We start from the raw sequence: 16,563 nt of genomic DNA, 5'->3' as shown, positions 1-16,563 counted from the left end.
AAGGCGTCAAAAATAATCCTCTGTTCTCTGAGACAATTTACACAATAGCCCTGCCCTCCAGATTCTAGGTATTGGCCACACTCTCCAGATTCTGAGTGGAGGCCCCTGCGCCCTGGGCTTCAGCTCCGCCTTCCAGGCCCACTGGGATAGCAACTCTGCTCCCTTGGCTTTAGATGCACCATTCTTAGTCCATCTGAGTGGCAACTCCACCCTTAGAAACACCAGAGGCCATGGCTCCACCATTTAAAACCCCAGAGGTCAATACCACATACCTTTTGAGACTCAGGCAGCTAGGCTTCCTGTGTTTCTTGTCTCTTCAGCTTCTGCTTCCCCGTTTCTTGGCCTCCTGGCCCTTCAGACCTCACACCTGCATCTGCCCTGCTGGGACAAGTGTGCCAAAGCTCTGTAGCTCCACTGATAAGTGCCTGGAGGCATGCCATTCCTCCAGTAAACTTTGACTAGAAGGCACTCAGCTCTCTCACTCTGTGAGTCAGCAAGTCTAGCTCCACCAATAAGTGCCTGGAGGCAACCCCACTCTGCCAAGAAGCCTCCTGCGCACAGGCAGTGAGCTCTCTTGCTCCATGGGTCAGCGCTACCGCTGTCTGGTCTCCTGGATCTCCTACTGCCAGTCCTCTGCTGCTGTTTCTCACCATCTGCACCTTCTACGGTGTTAAGAGTTCTCCTCACTTCCTTCTGAGTCTTCTATCCATTCAGTTTCAAAACTGCTTCTACATTTTAAGTATCTGTTAGAGCAGTACTCCACTCTCTCGGTACCAAATTTGTTTCTTAGTCATCTAGTGCTGCTATAACAGAAATACCACAAGTGGATGGCTTTAACAAAGAGAAATTTATTTTCTCACAGTCTAGCAGGCCAGAAGTTCAAATTCAGGCCGTCAACTCCAGGGAAAGGCTTTCTTTCTCTGTCAGCTCTGGAGGAAGGTCCTTCTCATCAATCTTCCCCTGGACTAGGAGCTTCTCTGCGCAGGAACCCCGAGTCCAAAGGACGCGTTCTGCTCCTGGTGCTTCTTTCTTGGTGATATGAGTCCCCCTTCTCTGCTAGCTTATCTTTTTTTTTTCTCTGCTAGCTTTTTTTTTTAGCTTATCTTTCCTTTTATCTCTTGAGAGATAAAAGGTGGTGCAGGCCACACCCCAGGGAAACTCCCTTTACATTGGATCAGGGATGTGACCTGGTAAGGGTGTCACAATGCCACCCCAATCCTATTTAACATAAAATTACAATCACAAAATGGAGGACAACCACAAAATACTGGGAATCGTGGTCTAACCAAGTTAATACACATACTTTTGGGGGGATATAATTCAATCCAGAACATTTATTCATTCATCTGTTGACAGACATTTCAGTTGTTTCCACATTTTGGCTATTGTGAATAGTGCTGCAATGAACACTGGTGTGCAGGTTTCTGTTTGCATTCCTGCTTTCAATTCTTTTTGGGTATACACCTAGGATTGAGATTGCTGGGATGTATGGTAATTCTATGTTCAACTTTCTGAGGAATAGCCAAACTATTTTCCACAGTGGCTATACCACTTTGCATTCCCACCAGCAATGGATCAGGATTCCAATTTCTTCACATCCTTGCCAACATCTGTTGTTTTACTTTTTTTTTTTATCATAGCCATTCTAGTGGGAGTGAGGTGGTATCTCATTGTGGTTTTGATTTGCATCTCCCTAGTGGCTAATGATGTTGAACACCTTTTCATGTGCTTATTTGGTCATTTGTACATCCTTTTTGGTGAAATGTCTATTTTCTGATTGGGTTGTTTGTTTTTTGTTTTTAAGTTAAAGAGAGTAGATTATTTATAAAAGTGACAAGGAGATTCAACAGGAAAAAGAAAGTTTCTTCAACAAATAGTTCTGGAACAACTGGATATCCATTATTGAGAAAAACAAACATCAGTCCTATGTCATACCATACACAAAAATATTACCAAAAAAATGGATCACGGGCCAAATTGAAAAAGCAAAAATGACAGAAAAAATATGAGAAAACCTTTGTGAAATTGTGGTAGGCAAAAATTTCTTAAACTGGTCACAGAAAGTACTAACAATAAAAGAAAAAAATGATAATTAGACTTTGTCAAAATTAAAATGCTTGCTCTTTGATAGACACCATTAACAAAATGAAACTATAAGCTACAAATTGGAACAAAATGTTAGCAACACATATCTGACAAAGGAGCTGTACCTAGCAAATGTAACAACTCTTACAACTCAATAATAAGACAAACAACCCAATTGAAAATGGGAAAGACATCTGACTAGTCACTTCACGGAAGATATACAAATATCCAATAAGCACACAAAAAGATGTTTAACATATCATTAGTCATCAGAGGACTGCAACTTAAAATCGTAATGAAATACCACTACACACTCAAAACAATAGCAAAAATTAAAGAGATTGATGATAGCAAGCATTGGTGAGGATGCAGAACAACAGAAATTCTCATGTAGCACTGTTGGGAATGTTAAGTGGTACTTTAGAAGACATGTTGACAATTTCTTATAAAGGTAAGCATGCGCTTATTATATGATCCAGTAATTCCACTCCTAGGTATTTATCCAAAAGAAATGTAAAAGCATATGCTCACACAAAGACTTGCATCAGGATGTTCATTACAATTTTATTCATAATAACCAAGTAATAACCACCTGTACATCAACAGGGATGTAGATAAGCAAATAAAACTTATTCATATCATAGCAGAGTACTGAGCATTTAAAAGGAACAAACTAGTAATAAACGCAATAACATGGATGAATCTCAAAATCATTTTGTTGAACAAATGAAGCTAGACCCAAAATAGTACATATGGTATACTTCCCTTTATACAAAACTGAACAGAAGATTTCAAAGTGCAGCTCAAGAAGACAAAGTAAAAGTATTATAATGACATGTGCAAAGAGCTTGAGATGGAAAACCAAAAGGCAAGAACATGCTCAGTGTTTCTCAAGCTGAAAGAACTGAAGAAAAAATTCAAGCCTCGAGTTGCAATAGTGAAGGACTCCATGGGGAAAACATTAAACGATGTAGGAAGCATCAAAAGAAGATGGATGGAATACACAGAGTCATTATATCAAAAAGAATTAGTCGATGTTCAACCATTTCAAGAGGTAGCATATGATCAGGAACCGACGGTACTGAAGGAAGAAGTCCAAGCTGCTCTGAAGGCATTGGTGAAAAACAAGGCTCCAGGAATTGATGGAATATCAATTGAGATGTTTCAACAAACAGATGCAGCACTGGAGGTGCTCACTCGTCTATGCCAAGAAACACGGAAGACAGCTTCCTGGCCAACTGACTGGAGAGATCCATATTTATGCCTTTTCCCAAGAAAGGTGATCCAACCAAATGTGGAAATTATCTAACAATATCATTAATATCACACGCAAGCAAAATTCTGCTGAAGATCATTCAAAAGAGACTCCAGCAGTACATCGACAGGGAACTGCCAGAAATTCAGGCCAGTTTCAGAAGAGGATGTGGAACCAGGGATATCATTGCTGATGTCAGATGGATCCTGGCTGAAAGCAGAGAATATCAGAAGGATGTTTACCTGTGTTTTTTTTTTTTTTTTTACCTTTGGCAGTTTTTTTTTTTGAGAACATTTTGAATTTTTTTTTTAAATCACACAAGTAATTTGTGATTATTAAAGAAAAATTTAAACATCCCAAAAGTAAGAAGTGAAAGTTCTCACTTCTCCCTCTTACTTACCCCCAATCTCACTTCATTTCATAAGGATAACCACTTTGAACACTTTGGGGCATATCCTGTCAGACCTATTTCTGTGTTAATGCAGAGACACTTACAAAATTATATATAATGTCATATGGTGCATTTTTTAATACAAAAGTGGGAACTTAACTATAACTTATTTTTAAGTTCAGTATCATTTCATGTCATTAAATATACTTATTCCATTATTTTTAATGGCTGAAGAGTGGATGGATGGAAATACTAAATATTTAATCATTTTCCTATTGTTGGACAGTTAGTTTATATCTATTTTTTTCAGCTTATAAACCCAGTTACAATAAATATTTTTGTACAAGTCTTGTTTTTTTTTATCGTGCTTTAGGTGAAACTTTACAGAGCAAATTAGCTTGTCATTCAACAATTTACACACAAATTGTTTTGTGATAATGGTTGTGATTCCCATGATGTGTCAACGCTCTCCCCTTCCACATACCAATTCCCCGTTTCCATCCACTTTGTCTGCCCCTTCCTGCCTTCTTGTCATTGCTTTTGGGCAGGTGTTGCCCTTTGGTCTTGTAAACATGACTGAACTAAGAAGGAGCACATTCCTCACGTGTGTTATTGTTTGTTTTATAGACTTGTCTAATCTTTGGGTGAAAAGTGGGCTTTGGGAGAGGCTTCAGTTCTGAGTTAAAAAAGTGTCCGGGGCCATAGTCTTTGGGGTTCTTCCAGTCTCTGTCAGACCAGTAAGTCTGGTTTTCTTTTTTGTGAATTTGAATTTTGTTCTATATTCTTCTCCTGCTCTGTCTGGGACCCTGTATTGGTGATTCATGTCAGAGCGGTTGTTGGTGGTAGCCGAGCACCATCTAGTTCCTCTGGGCTCAGGCTGGTTGCAGCTGTGTTATTTGTGGTCCGTTAGTCCTTTGGATCAATATTTCCCGTATATCTTTGGTTTTCTTCATTCTCCTTTCCTCAGGATGGAATGGGACCAGTAAATGTATCTTAGATGCTGACTTGAAAGCTTTTTAAGACCCCAGATGCTTCTTGTCCAGGTCTTTGTGCTCTTGAATGAGTATTTTAGTAGGATAAACAGTCAGAAGTGCAATTGTTAAGTCAAGAGTTTGCATACTGTGGTATGTTGTTGTTGTTGTTAGGTGCCATAGAGTCAGTTCTGACTCATATCGTTGACCCTATGTACAATAGAAAGAAACAATGCCCAGCCCCGTGCCATCCCCACAATTGTTATGTTTGAGCCCATCATTGCAGCCACTGTGCCAATCCATCCCATTGAGGGTCTTCCTCTCTTTCATTGACATTCTAAATACTGTGGTATGCTATACTGTTAACAACGTTTGACGAGACTCGTCAACTTTTTTCGCCTCCTCTCCTATGTGGTATTTTACCAGGATTTAAAATTTCTGCAATCTGCTATGCAAAACTTATACCGTACTATAACAATTTGCTTTTCTCTGATTACTAAGGGGGTTAACGAAAAAGTGAAAAAGTGGCTGCAGCAGTGTATCAACAGGAACTGCCAGAAATTCAAGGTGGATGTAGAAGAGGACATAGAAGCAAGGATATCATTGCTGATGTCAGATGGATCCTGGCTGAAAACAGAGAATACCACAAAGATGTTTACCTGTGTTTTATTGACTACGCTAAGGCCCGTTCAAAAAACCCAGTGCCGTTGAGTCTCAAACCATAACAAATTATGGATAACATTGTGGAGAATGGGAATTCCAGGACACTTAATTGTGCTCACGAGGAATCTGTACATCTCAACATAAAGAAAACAAAAATCCTCAAAACTGGACCAATGAGCAACATCATGATAAACGGAGAAAAGATTGAAGTTGTCAAGGATTTCGTTTTACTTGGATCCACAATCAACAGCTGTGGAAGCAGCAGCCAAGAAATCAAAAGACGCATTGCACTGGGCAAATCTGCTGCAAAGCATGTCTTTAAAGTTTTGAAGAGCAAAGATGTCACCTTGAAGACTAAGGTGCGCCCGACCCAAGCCATGTATTTTCAATCACATCATATGCATGTGAAAGCTGGACAATGAATAAGGAAGACCATAGAAGAATTGTCGCCTTTGAATTGTGGTGTTGGCCAAGAATATTGAATATACCATGGACTGCCAGAAGAATGAATAAATCTGTCTTAGAAGAAGTACAACCATAATGCTGCTTAGAAGCAAGGATGGCCAGACTGTGTCTTACATACTTTGGACATGTTGTCAGGAGGGCTCAGTCCCTGGAGAAGGACATCACGCTTGGTAGAGTACAGGGTCAGCGGAAAAGAGGAAGACCCTCAACGAGGCGGACTGACCTAGTGGCTTCGGCAATGAGCTCAAGCATTAACAATGATTGTAAGGGTGGCACAGGACTGAGCAGTGTTTCGTTCTGTTGTGCACAGGGTAGCTATGAGTCGGAACCAACTCGACGGCACCTAACAACAACAACAACAACAAATTATACCTTAATAAATTTGATTTAAAAAGAAAAAAATGCTAAGTAACAGTGAACATGAAGTCAGAAGATATGAGAGAGGCAACGTGGATAGGCGTGAGAAATCTGAAGGTGATATCTACAAAGAGAATAGGTGGTGAGGCTGGTTGTAGATGACAATCTATTGGCATTTGAGTGAGAAGATGAAAATAAGAGGAAAAGAACATGAAAGAGTACTAGGAAGAAGGGGAGTGAAACACCAACAGTCATTTTCAAAGAAGACAAATCCATTAAAAATTCAATATATAAGATAAGAATCTAAGATCTTGTTGGTGGGGTTTAAGTAATGGAGCATAAAAATTGTGATGGAAGTGGAGAATATCCAAGAAAGCAAGATCCACAGTAAGCCTGGCATGTGATCCAGAGAACAGAAATTGGGAAACCCTCCTGGAGAAAAGTCAAGCAAAAAAAGACAGTGGATATGGTAAGGGGAATGAAGGGTGACAGGGACCAATATCGTCTATCCTCAAGCAGTTTCTAGAGCTTAGAACCTTCAAGAAGGGTAGCAGTAATAGCCTTTTAAAAGCATCAGCCTCTCTCAGAAAAAAAAAATTACTTCCATGCCCATCTTCCTGGGTCACACTCACCTACCTGAACAGCTCTGATGTAGGGTTTCAGCTTCCAATGTCCATGGTTCTTCTCCTTGCTCCAACTTGAAGATGACCTCAGGTTTGGGAACTTGGCACCCTGTTTACAGGACATGATACAGAATTGGGTCCAGCTAGTCACTTTCCGTTTCCATTGCTCTTCACTGGAGCACCCTGAAGAGGCATAGGATGGCTATACTTACCCACTGAGAGCAGGTGGCTGTAGTTCTCCAGTGTCACATCCCGGTACAGGTGTCTCTGAGCAGAGTCCAAGTGCTGCCACTCCTCCCTGCTGAAGTCTACAGTCACATCCTCGAACGACAATGACACCTGTAACAACACAATCCTGTTCAAGGTGACAGTGACATGGTCAGCACTGGGGATGGGAAGAAAATAAATAGGAAGTTGTTTTTAATAATATTTCATCATAATATAACATATAGTATACCTATTAAACACCAAGTTAGACACAATATTGTATAGGATACAAATACTTCATTGAAAATTTCTGCTGTTTGTTGTGTACAACACTTACAGCTATTCATTTTTTAAAATAATAATTTAATGAGATTTGAACTTGATCCTATCTTGTTGTTCATTTTTATGAGAAACTCATTTTCCAGAACTTCTAGAAGAAAGCATGGATATGTGTTATGAGTTGAACTGTGTCCCCCCAAAATATACGTTGGAATCCTAAACCCTATACCTGTGGATATAATCCTGTTTGAAAAGAGGGTTTTATTTCCTATGTTAATGAGGCCATATCATTGTAGGGTGTGCCCTAAACCTAATCACTTCTGAATTATAAAGAGCAGATTAGACACAGATGCATGCAAAAACTGGGGAAGACAGATGCCATGTGAGGATCATCAAGGAACCAAGGAATGCCCAAGGCTACTGACAAGAGAAGAATCGAGGCAGCTGAGATGCTTATTTGGACTTTTAGCCTACAAAACAATGCGAAAATAAATTTGTTCTTTAACCAATTTTTGGTTTTGTTGACTCTATTGTTTTTGTATTCTCTATTTCTGCTCTGATCTTTATTATTTCTTCTGGTGGCTGTGGGTTTTTTTTTTGTTGCTCTCTATTTGTTCGAGTTGTATAGTTAATGTTTACATTTTGTCCCTTTCTTCCTTTTTAATGTGTGCATCTATTGCTGTAAATTGATCTTTAAGGACTGCCTTTGCTGTGTCCCAAAGGTTTTGGTATGATGTGTTTTCATTCTCATTTGATTCTAGAAATTTTTTTATTCCATCTCTGATTTCTTCCAATATTACCCAGTGGTTTTTAAGCAGGGTGTTAATTCCGTTTCCATGTAATTGATTTTTTTTCCCCTTGCTCTTCCTGTTGTTAATTTCTACCTTGATGGCATTGTGGTCAGAGAAGATACTTTGCATTATCTCAGTGTTCTGGATTTTGTTGAGGGTTGCTCTGTGGCTTAAGATGTGGTCTATTCTGGAGAACGTCCCATGTGCACTGGAAAAGAATATGTACTTTGCAGCTGTTGGGTGGAGTGTTCTATTTGTGTCTATGAGGTCAAGTTGGGTAATAGTGCCCTTTAGCTCTTCTTTATCTTTGCTGAGTTTCCTCCTAGATGTTCTGTCCTTTACTGAGAGTGGTGTGTTGAAGTCTCCTACTATTATTGTGGAACTGCCAATTTCTCTTTTCAGTGCTGTTAAAGAGTTTATGTATTTTGAAGCCCTGTCATTGGGCGCGTAGATGTTTATTATGGTTAAGTCTTCATGATGGATTGTCCCTTTAATCATTATATAGTGCCCTTCTTTGTCTGTTATGGTGGATTTCGTTTTAAAGTCTATTTTATCTGAGGTTAGTATCGCCACTCCTGCTCTTTTTGGTAGTTGTTTGCTTGATATGTTTCCATTCTTTGATTTTTAATAAATTTACATCTTTGTTTCTAAGGTGTGTCTCTTGTAGACAGCATATTGATGGATTGCGCTTTTTTTTTTAAATCTATTCTGTCAGTCTCTGTCTCTTTATGGGTGCATTAAGGCCATTTACATTCAGTGTAATTATTGATAGGTGTGCGTTTATTGCTGTCACTTTGTAGTGTTTTTTTTGTGTGTGTGTGTGGTGCTGACGTTTTCTTCGTTCTTGCTCTCCTGTGCTGAATTCCTTTTGTTTTTTTCATTTGTTTTGTAGATTTTGTTTTTACTGAGACTTTATGTTTTTCTTCTTTACTTTGATGAGTAGGTTTGTTAACCTTCTTTGTGGTTACCTTGAAATTATTTTTATCTTCCTAAGTTTGAACCAGTCTATTATTAACTTGGTATCACCTTGCCTTCGTCTCCATTAGAAAGTTCTACACCTATGCTGTTTATTCCCTTTTATTGTTGTGATGTTGTTGTCATTTACAGATTAACCTCTCTGGTTCTCTGTTGTAATTCTTTTGGTTTTGGATAGTCCCTGAGAGTTCATTTCCTTGGTTGGTATCTGGCAGGTGTAATTTTGCATCCTAGATTCAGGCTGTGGTCTGATGTTGTTTGTTCTCAAACTGAAGGACTCCCTTTAACAATTCTTATAAGTTTGGCTTGGTTTTTACATATTCCCTTAATTTCTGTTTATCTGGAAATATCCTAATTTCACCATCACATTTGAATGAGAGTTTTGCAGGATATATTATTCTTGGTTGGCAATTTCTTTCTTTCAAGGTTTTATATGTCATCCCATGGCCTTCTTGCCTGCATGGTTTCTGCCAAATAATCAGAGCTTAGTCTTATTGTTTCTCCTTTGAATGTGACTTTTCGTTTTTCTCAAGCTGCTCTCAGGATTCTTTGGTTTTAGCAAGTGTCATTATGATACGTCTTGGTGATTTTCTTTTGGGGTCTATCCTATCTGGGGTTCATTGAGCTTCTTGGATGGTCAGCTTTTCATCTTTCATGATATTAGGGAAGTTTTCTGTCAGCAATTTTTCAATGATCCTTTCTGTGTTTTCCATTTTCTCCCCATTCTGGAATTCTGATCACTCATTCATTTTTGCTTTTGATTGTATCCCACATAATTCTCAGGGTTTCTTCATCTTTCTTTTTTCTGATATTTCCTCAAACAGAGTTGTATCCAAGTGTTTGTCTTCAGCTTCACTGATCCTGTCTTCCACCGTTTCAAACCTGCTCCTCAGCCCTTCTATGACACTATGCATTTCTGAAATCTTGTTGTTTTTCTTTTGGATTTCTAGTTGTTTTTGTATGATTTCTAGTTGTGAATTTATTTTGGCATTTTGTTCCTGTATTATTTTCCTGAGTTCTTCTTTTTTTTGTGTATTTTCCATGAATTTGTCCATTTTTTCCTCATTTTAGTCTACTTTTTGTTTCAACTCTTGGATAGGTCTGAGTATTAGAGATTTAAATTTCCTATCTGGTAGTTTTAGTGCCTTTTCTTCTACTGGAAAGTCATCTGGTATTTTATTTTGGATGCCTACTAGAACCATCTTGTCCTCTTTTTTTAAATATGTTTTGATATTCTCTGCTGTCTTTGGGACATCCAGTAGTTATTTTCTTCATTTATTGATTGTACATTTATTTGTTTCATCCCGCTTTTTTGTTTTATTTGGTTATGTCTGAGCAGCCAGGCTGTATATTCTTGGTTGTTTGCATGTCTGTGGGCACAATACTTTTCACCTCCTTGTCCAATGGGCTGAGCTGGTTGCTCAGCGATGGTGCAGCAGGGCAGGTCCAGATGAAGGGGGAGGGACTGGGATAGGTTGTTTGCGGCACATACTAGGGCCAGTAGGGTGGGCTGGGAATCAGTGCAGGGCAGGTTCTGATAGGCCATGCCTGTGCTGCTCAGGTGGTGTGATGTTCAGCACATGATGCAGATATGCAGGTAGGAGGGGGGAGGCTGTGATGTGTGGAGCTAAGATGGGCATGGGAAAGAGGAGAGAGAGGAGAAACAGGAGCCAAAAACAAACACACACAAAAAAAGTGCTAAGGTAGCTTGCTGTTTGAGTAGAGAGATGAGAAGCTGAGAATGGAGAAAAATAAAAGGAGGACAAAAAAGAAAAAGGGAAAAATAAATAAATAAATATTAGAAAAGAAAAGCCTCCAAGGATCCCACTGGTGTAGCTGTGAAGACCAGAGAAGTGGCTCCCAGGCCATGCAGTACAGCCCGGCTAGAAGGGGTAAAGATGTCACACAGCACCAGGTATTCAGGAGACAGGAAAAGAAAGTAAGTATAGAGAGATGAGAAACTGAGAAATGAAGAAAGACAAAAAGTAAAAAAAGAAAAAAAATGAAATGCCCCACAGAGCTCACCCATGCAGCTGCGTAGACTGGGGAAGCAGCTCCCAAGCCACACGTACACCCTGGCTAGAAGGGGCTCCCAAGCCTCAAAAAGAAAAAGAAAGCAAAAAAAAAAAAAAAAGCCCCGGGGATCCCACCAGTGTGGTGGTGGGCCTGGGAAGCTGTTCCCCAGTCAAGTGGTGCTTCACAGCCGTTCATGAAGAAGCAAAGATGGCACACGGAGCCAGGTGTTTGAGAGAAGGGAGGGGGAGTTGATGAGAGGCACAGAAGAGACCAAAAGAAGCGGGAAAAAGTTGTATCAGCTACAAACAAATGGCACTCCAAGAGCCAGCCAGTGTGGGCAGGCGAATCCAAGCAGCAAAGGGCCAAAGCCAGTGCCTTTTGGGCCAGAGACTGCAGCTAGTGGGAAGTGGAGAAGGCTGAGCAACAGTGGGGAGAAGGATGTGGGGTGAGAAAGCATATATCGATGGTTACCAGATGCTCTGTCTCCTGCTCTGAGCTCCTGGAAGCTGCTTTCCTGTACTCCCTATCCACCAATCTCCAATGCGGGTGGGGCGAGCCCAAGCAGCACAGACCCTGCACCTCTTGGCTGGCCAGGCAACTGCAGCTAGCTATGAAGCGGGAGAGGTCGAGCAGGGGGCAGAAGGGTAGGGGGTGGGAAAGCATATATCGCTGGTTACCAGGTGTTCCGTCTCCTGCTGGGAGCTCCGTGAAGCTGCTTTTCCATACTTCCGGTTTGCAGATCTCCAACAGGAGTCCAAGATGGCGAATCTGTGCTGTGTTAGCTGATAGGGGAACTCCACATGTATCTCTCCTTGCTCTCTTTTCTCTGTCACTTTCTTATTCCATTCAGTGCTTGCCTGAGTTCTTTATCTCCTCATTTGACACGTAGGGTTTAAGGATTGACGTTTGTCTGTTTTGCTTAGTTTTTTGGGTCTTTGATGTGGAGGGATGGCGTGGCGCTTCTGTCTGTAGCGCCCTGTTGGCCAGAAACCCCCGACTTGCAGTATTTGTTACAGCAGCACTAGGAAACTAAGACCCATGTTTATTTTTTAACTTCACAGGGCTCCCTCTACTATTACTTTCAATTACTCTACAAAAATGTAGCCATTTTCTCTTGCTATCGTTTTATTGCTGATTTCTAATTTAATTCCATGGTGGTCAGAAAATATACTCTGTATGATTTTAGCACATGGTCTATCTATGGGAATGTTCCATATGCTCCTGAAAAGATGGTATACTCTGCTGTAGATGGGTGTAAAAAAAAATAGGTGTAGAGTGTTGCTGAAATCGCCTATTACCTTGTTTTCTACTTGTTCGGTCAATTATTTGTCATTTTAGGGGTAAAAACTGACAAGAAGATTTTAAAGTTTATATGCATATTCAAGGGACCTAGAGTAGCCCAGTCTGAAAATGAAGAAAAGGTATGGAGGATTTACAATGCTTAATGTTAAGACGGAAACCCTGGCGGTGTAGTGGTTAAGTGCTACGGCTGCTAACCAAAGGCTTGGCAGTTCGAATCCGCCAGGCACTCCTTGGAAACTCTATGGGGCAGTTCTACCCTGTCCTATAGGGTCGCTATGAGTCAGAATCGACTCGACGGCACTGGGTTTGGTTTTTTTTTTTTTTTTTAATATTAAGACTGGAGTCCTGGTGGCGAAGTGGTGAAGATCTCGGCTGCTAACCAAAAGGTCGGCAGTTTGAATCCACCATCTGCTCCTTGGAAACCCTATGGGGCAGTTCTACCCTGTCTTATAGGGTCACCATGAGTCAGAACTGACTTGAGACTTGACAGCAGCGGGTTTGGTTTTTTTGTTTTAATGTTAAGATTTGGAGCCCTGGTGGTGTAGTGGTTAGGAGCTATGGCTGTTAACCAAAATGTCAGCAATTTAAATCCACCACCTGCTCCTTGGAAACCCTATGGGACAGTTCTACTCTGTCCTATAGGGCCACTAGGAGTCAGAATCAGCTCGACGGGAATGGTTTTTTTTTTTTTAATGTTAAGACTTGCTATAAAGCTACAGTAATTCAGACTGTGTGGTACTGGTTTAAGGACAGAGAAAGTTATCAGTGGAAGAGAATAGAGAATCCAGAAACAAACCCCCACATATATGGACAACTGATTTTTGACAAAGGTGCCAGATGAATTCAATGGTGGAAAGTCTTTTCAACGAATTGTACTGAAACAACTGAGTATCAGTGTTGGGGGAGAAAACAAACCTTGATCCATACTTTACATTATATACAAAAATAACTTGAGTTCCAGTATGACTGAATTGGTTCTATCATACCAGCCCTCCTACAGAAAATAACTATAAAATCTGAACAAAAGAGAAAAACAATTATCTGAAGATACTGAAGAGCAACCACAAGCAGGCATGTACTGGAGGGGAGTTGACACCTGGAAGAAGGGAAAAGGTCAGACAGGCTTACTGCCCATTACCAAAGATTTATGGTCCATAAGCTTGGGGTGCTTCTCCTGCAACGGAACCCATAGCATTTGCAGGTGTCATCTGGCCATTTTGAATCACCCTGTGGGAAATGAGGCTTGGGGAAGTGGTGTAAATATTAACACTTTGGCTACCATTATTGCCATAAGTAATAAAGTCCTTTGTTTCTGATCCAGAAGTCTTGTGTCTTCTGCCCCCATCCATAAAACTGTGGCAAGCTAACTTGTTAGCTTGCGAGTGGGGTAAAATCCCAGACCATTCACGATTTTTGGAAGTTTTGGTGATTAGGATGAGCTGTTCATAGAGCTATGGCTTTCTGGAAAAGGAAGATGAGGTGCTCACAGACCTCTGGTAGGCAGAATATGGCCTCCAAAGATGTCCACATCCCAATCCCTAGAACCTGTGAATCTGTTATGTAACATGGCAAAGGGGAATTAAGGTTGCAGATGGAATTAAGGTTGCTAACCAGCTAACCTTAAAATAGGGAGACTATCCTGGATTATCTGGGTGGAGGCCAATATAATCACAAGGGTCCATAAAAGTGGGAGAGTGAGACTGAAGAGGAGGTCAGAGTGATTCTTACATAGCGGAACTTGACCTGCTGTTGCTGGCATTAAAGATGGAGGAAGAAGGCTATGAGCAAGGAATATGGGCAGCCTCTAGAAGCTCGAAAGGGCAAAGAAGTGGATTCTTCCCTAATCTCCAGAAAGGAATTCAGCCCTATCAACACCTTGATTGTAACCTCTTCAAATTCCAGATTTTATCATTGAGTCAGCATGTGTAATATAGGCTTTAAAATTCTATCAGGATCACCACTAGCTTTGATGGTGGAAAAATATGGGAAGCCAGGACTGTTCCCTGCACATCTTTCTCTTAAATTATTAATGTATCTCTGTCGATCTGGAATGAAATTCATTTGGAATGAGGATTCAGTCTTACAGTGGCCTGAGGATGATTTGGAAAAATTATTTGTGTTGATTCATAGAACCTCATCCCAAACAAATTATTCATGTTTATTGAATGAATATCATTCTAGGAGGAAAGTTAGAAATTATCTGGATAGCCAGAGGAAAGACTGAGGAAAACGAAAGAAGAAATGGGAGAATTAAAGGCATTTTCTCTTTTACCAAACCCTCCTCCTTTCTTCTGCTGTCCCCATTCCCTTTGCTTCCCCCACCCCCACCCCCACCCCACATCTCTTTAATTCCCCTGCCTCAAACTCTTGGTAAGAGGGAAGCAATAGCCTTTGAGATGGATGGCCCCATCATTAGTGGATTTTCCTTTAAAGAGGACAAGAGTACAACTTCTTTAGCCAGTAATGAATTACCTGCCCTGTTTGAAGTTTCTATGGCTCATGCCCTAGCCCTGATTCTACTTGGTCTTCACCTTAGATCATCAGGCTCCAGAGTTAGGCTACTCTTTAATCATTTGAAAGAGCAAGTAATAAAGACAACATGAAATTTTATAAAAGTAATGTATAATGAAGGAGAATTTTTGTACATTGCTTATCAAGAAACTGCTTTAACCATTCACCATTTGGTATGACATATTTAAAGGTTTCTTCCCCCCAAGGCAAATACTGCACTCCACTGTGATTCTGATTATTACTCTGCTCTGTATTTAACTATGGACTTGCTGGATTGCAACCTGCCCAGAGAAAGGTAGAAACAGCAATAAAGTTAATTAGAAAATTGTAATGTTATTATAAAAGAGGGGAAAATTGTAAGGATAAAAAAAAGAAAAAAAAATGAATTTTACCTGTTGCTGAAAGGGAAGAGACCTATTTCTCCCTTCCCCTTTCTTAGATTAGTTCCTTGAGAAAACCTGTATTTGTGAAAACTTCCTCTGTCCCTTTGATAAGTATGTAAATATTTTTAAAAGCTAAATAAACCTTTTGCCAGGAATGTTTTTTCTTAAGGATCTAGGAGCCATCTCTTGAAATGTAAACATTAAGGAAGATAGCATCCTATCTGGAAGTTTAGCCTAGGCATCTTGCTCCGAACTGTAACTATCTGCTTGTCATAGAGATGTGAGAATTTTTATTTTGCTTTCATATAATGGCAGTTAACAGGGTCATTGGTGGTTCAGTGGTAGAATCCTCGCCTTCCACATGAGAGACCTGGGTTAGATTCCCAGCCAATGCACCTTATGAGCAGCCACCACCCATCTGTCACTGGAGGTTTGTGTGTTGCTAGGATGCTGAATGGGTTTCAGCAGAGCTTTCCAGACTATGACAAACTAGGAAGAAAGGCCTGGCAATCTACTTCCAAAAATCAGCCATGGAAAATCCTACGGATTGCAGAGGTACGATGTTTCTTTCCATTGTACCTGGGTTTGCCATAAGTCAGTGCCCACTTTATGGCAGCTAACAACACAAAATAACACAAAGGTGACTAACTAGCATAAATGGCCACCCCAACTACCAGGTGAACTTAAGATGGACTATATAGGAATGTAGAGCAACAGGTGCTGCCAAGTCCTCTTACATGAGGACAAGTTATCGTTTATCTTGAGAACAATTATGTAATTGATTGCATCTGCCTGGCTACATTAAAAGGGTGAGAGTTCTTCCTGTCTGTGCTATCTCATTAGCAAATTTCCTGTGATGTATACCACAATTTAATGCTTATTCAATAATAAAACTATTTTCTTTATATTTTACATTTGTAGAGAGGATTTTCCAGTTGCCAAGGAATTTTATTTTAAAATTTTTTCCCAACATGCAACCAAACTGACTTTGGCTACTGCTTTTTCTGTGAGTAATAAAGTCTTTCATTACTAACCCAGGAGTCTCTTGTCTTCTGTCAGCATATAGGAAACCGTGGCAAGTCAAACTGTTAATTTATAAGTAGGGTAAAATCTCAGACCCTTCACAGTTCTTGACACCAAGGACTAAGACCAATTCACATTCATGCGGCAAGGCCTTCAGTATAAGCTTGCAGGACTCTGCCTGGGGTAATGAGACTACTTTGTTGTTTAATACCAGTGAGTGTGTCAAGTTTCAGCACAAGTGCCTCTACCCTGCAATGTCCAAAATT

General features: G+C 40.3%; 1 protein-coding gene across 5 annotated transcripts in view; it reads right to left on the bottom strand.

Annotated features, from left to right (window-relative positions):
* ZNF81 (zinc finger protein 81) overlaps positions 1–16,563 on the bottom strand; it is a 135,592-nt gene that overhangs the window by 21,948 nt on the left and 97,081 nt on the right. For 3 of the 5 annotated variants that reach the window (XM_023557902.2, XM_064278228.1, XM_010597716.3), the window contains exons 3-4: positions 7,023–7,149; positions 6,824–6,919 (exon numbers count right to left, since the gene is read on the bottom strand). In XM_023557902.2, coding sequence (XP_023413670.1) covers positions 6,824–6,919; positions 7,023–7,149 — 223 coding nt within the window. Of the gene's footprint in view, positions 1–272; positions 3,486–6,823; positions 6,920–7,022; positions 7,166–16,563 lie in introns of those variants that run through there. The other 2 variants (XM_023557903.2, XM_023557905.2) reach the window with 2 other exon arrangements.

This window comes from Loxodonta africana, chromosome X (assembly GCF_030014295.1).
Source record: "Loxodonta africana isolate mLoxAfr1 chromosome X, mLoxAfr1.hap2, whole genome shotgun sequence".
In the NCBI taxonomy this organism is placed as follows: domain Eukaryota; kingdom Metazoa; phylum Chordata; class Mammalia; order Proboscidea; family Elephantidae; genus Loxodonta; species Loxodonta africana.
This window is presented reverse-complemented; position numbering and strand designations above follow the sequence as displayed.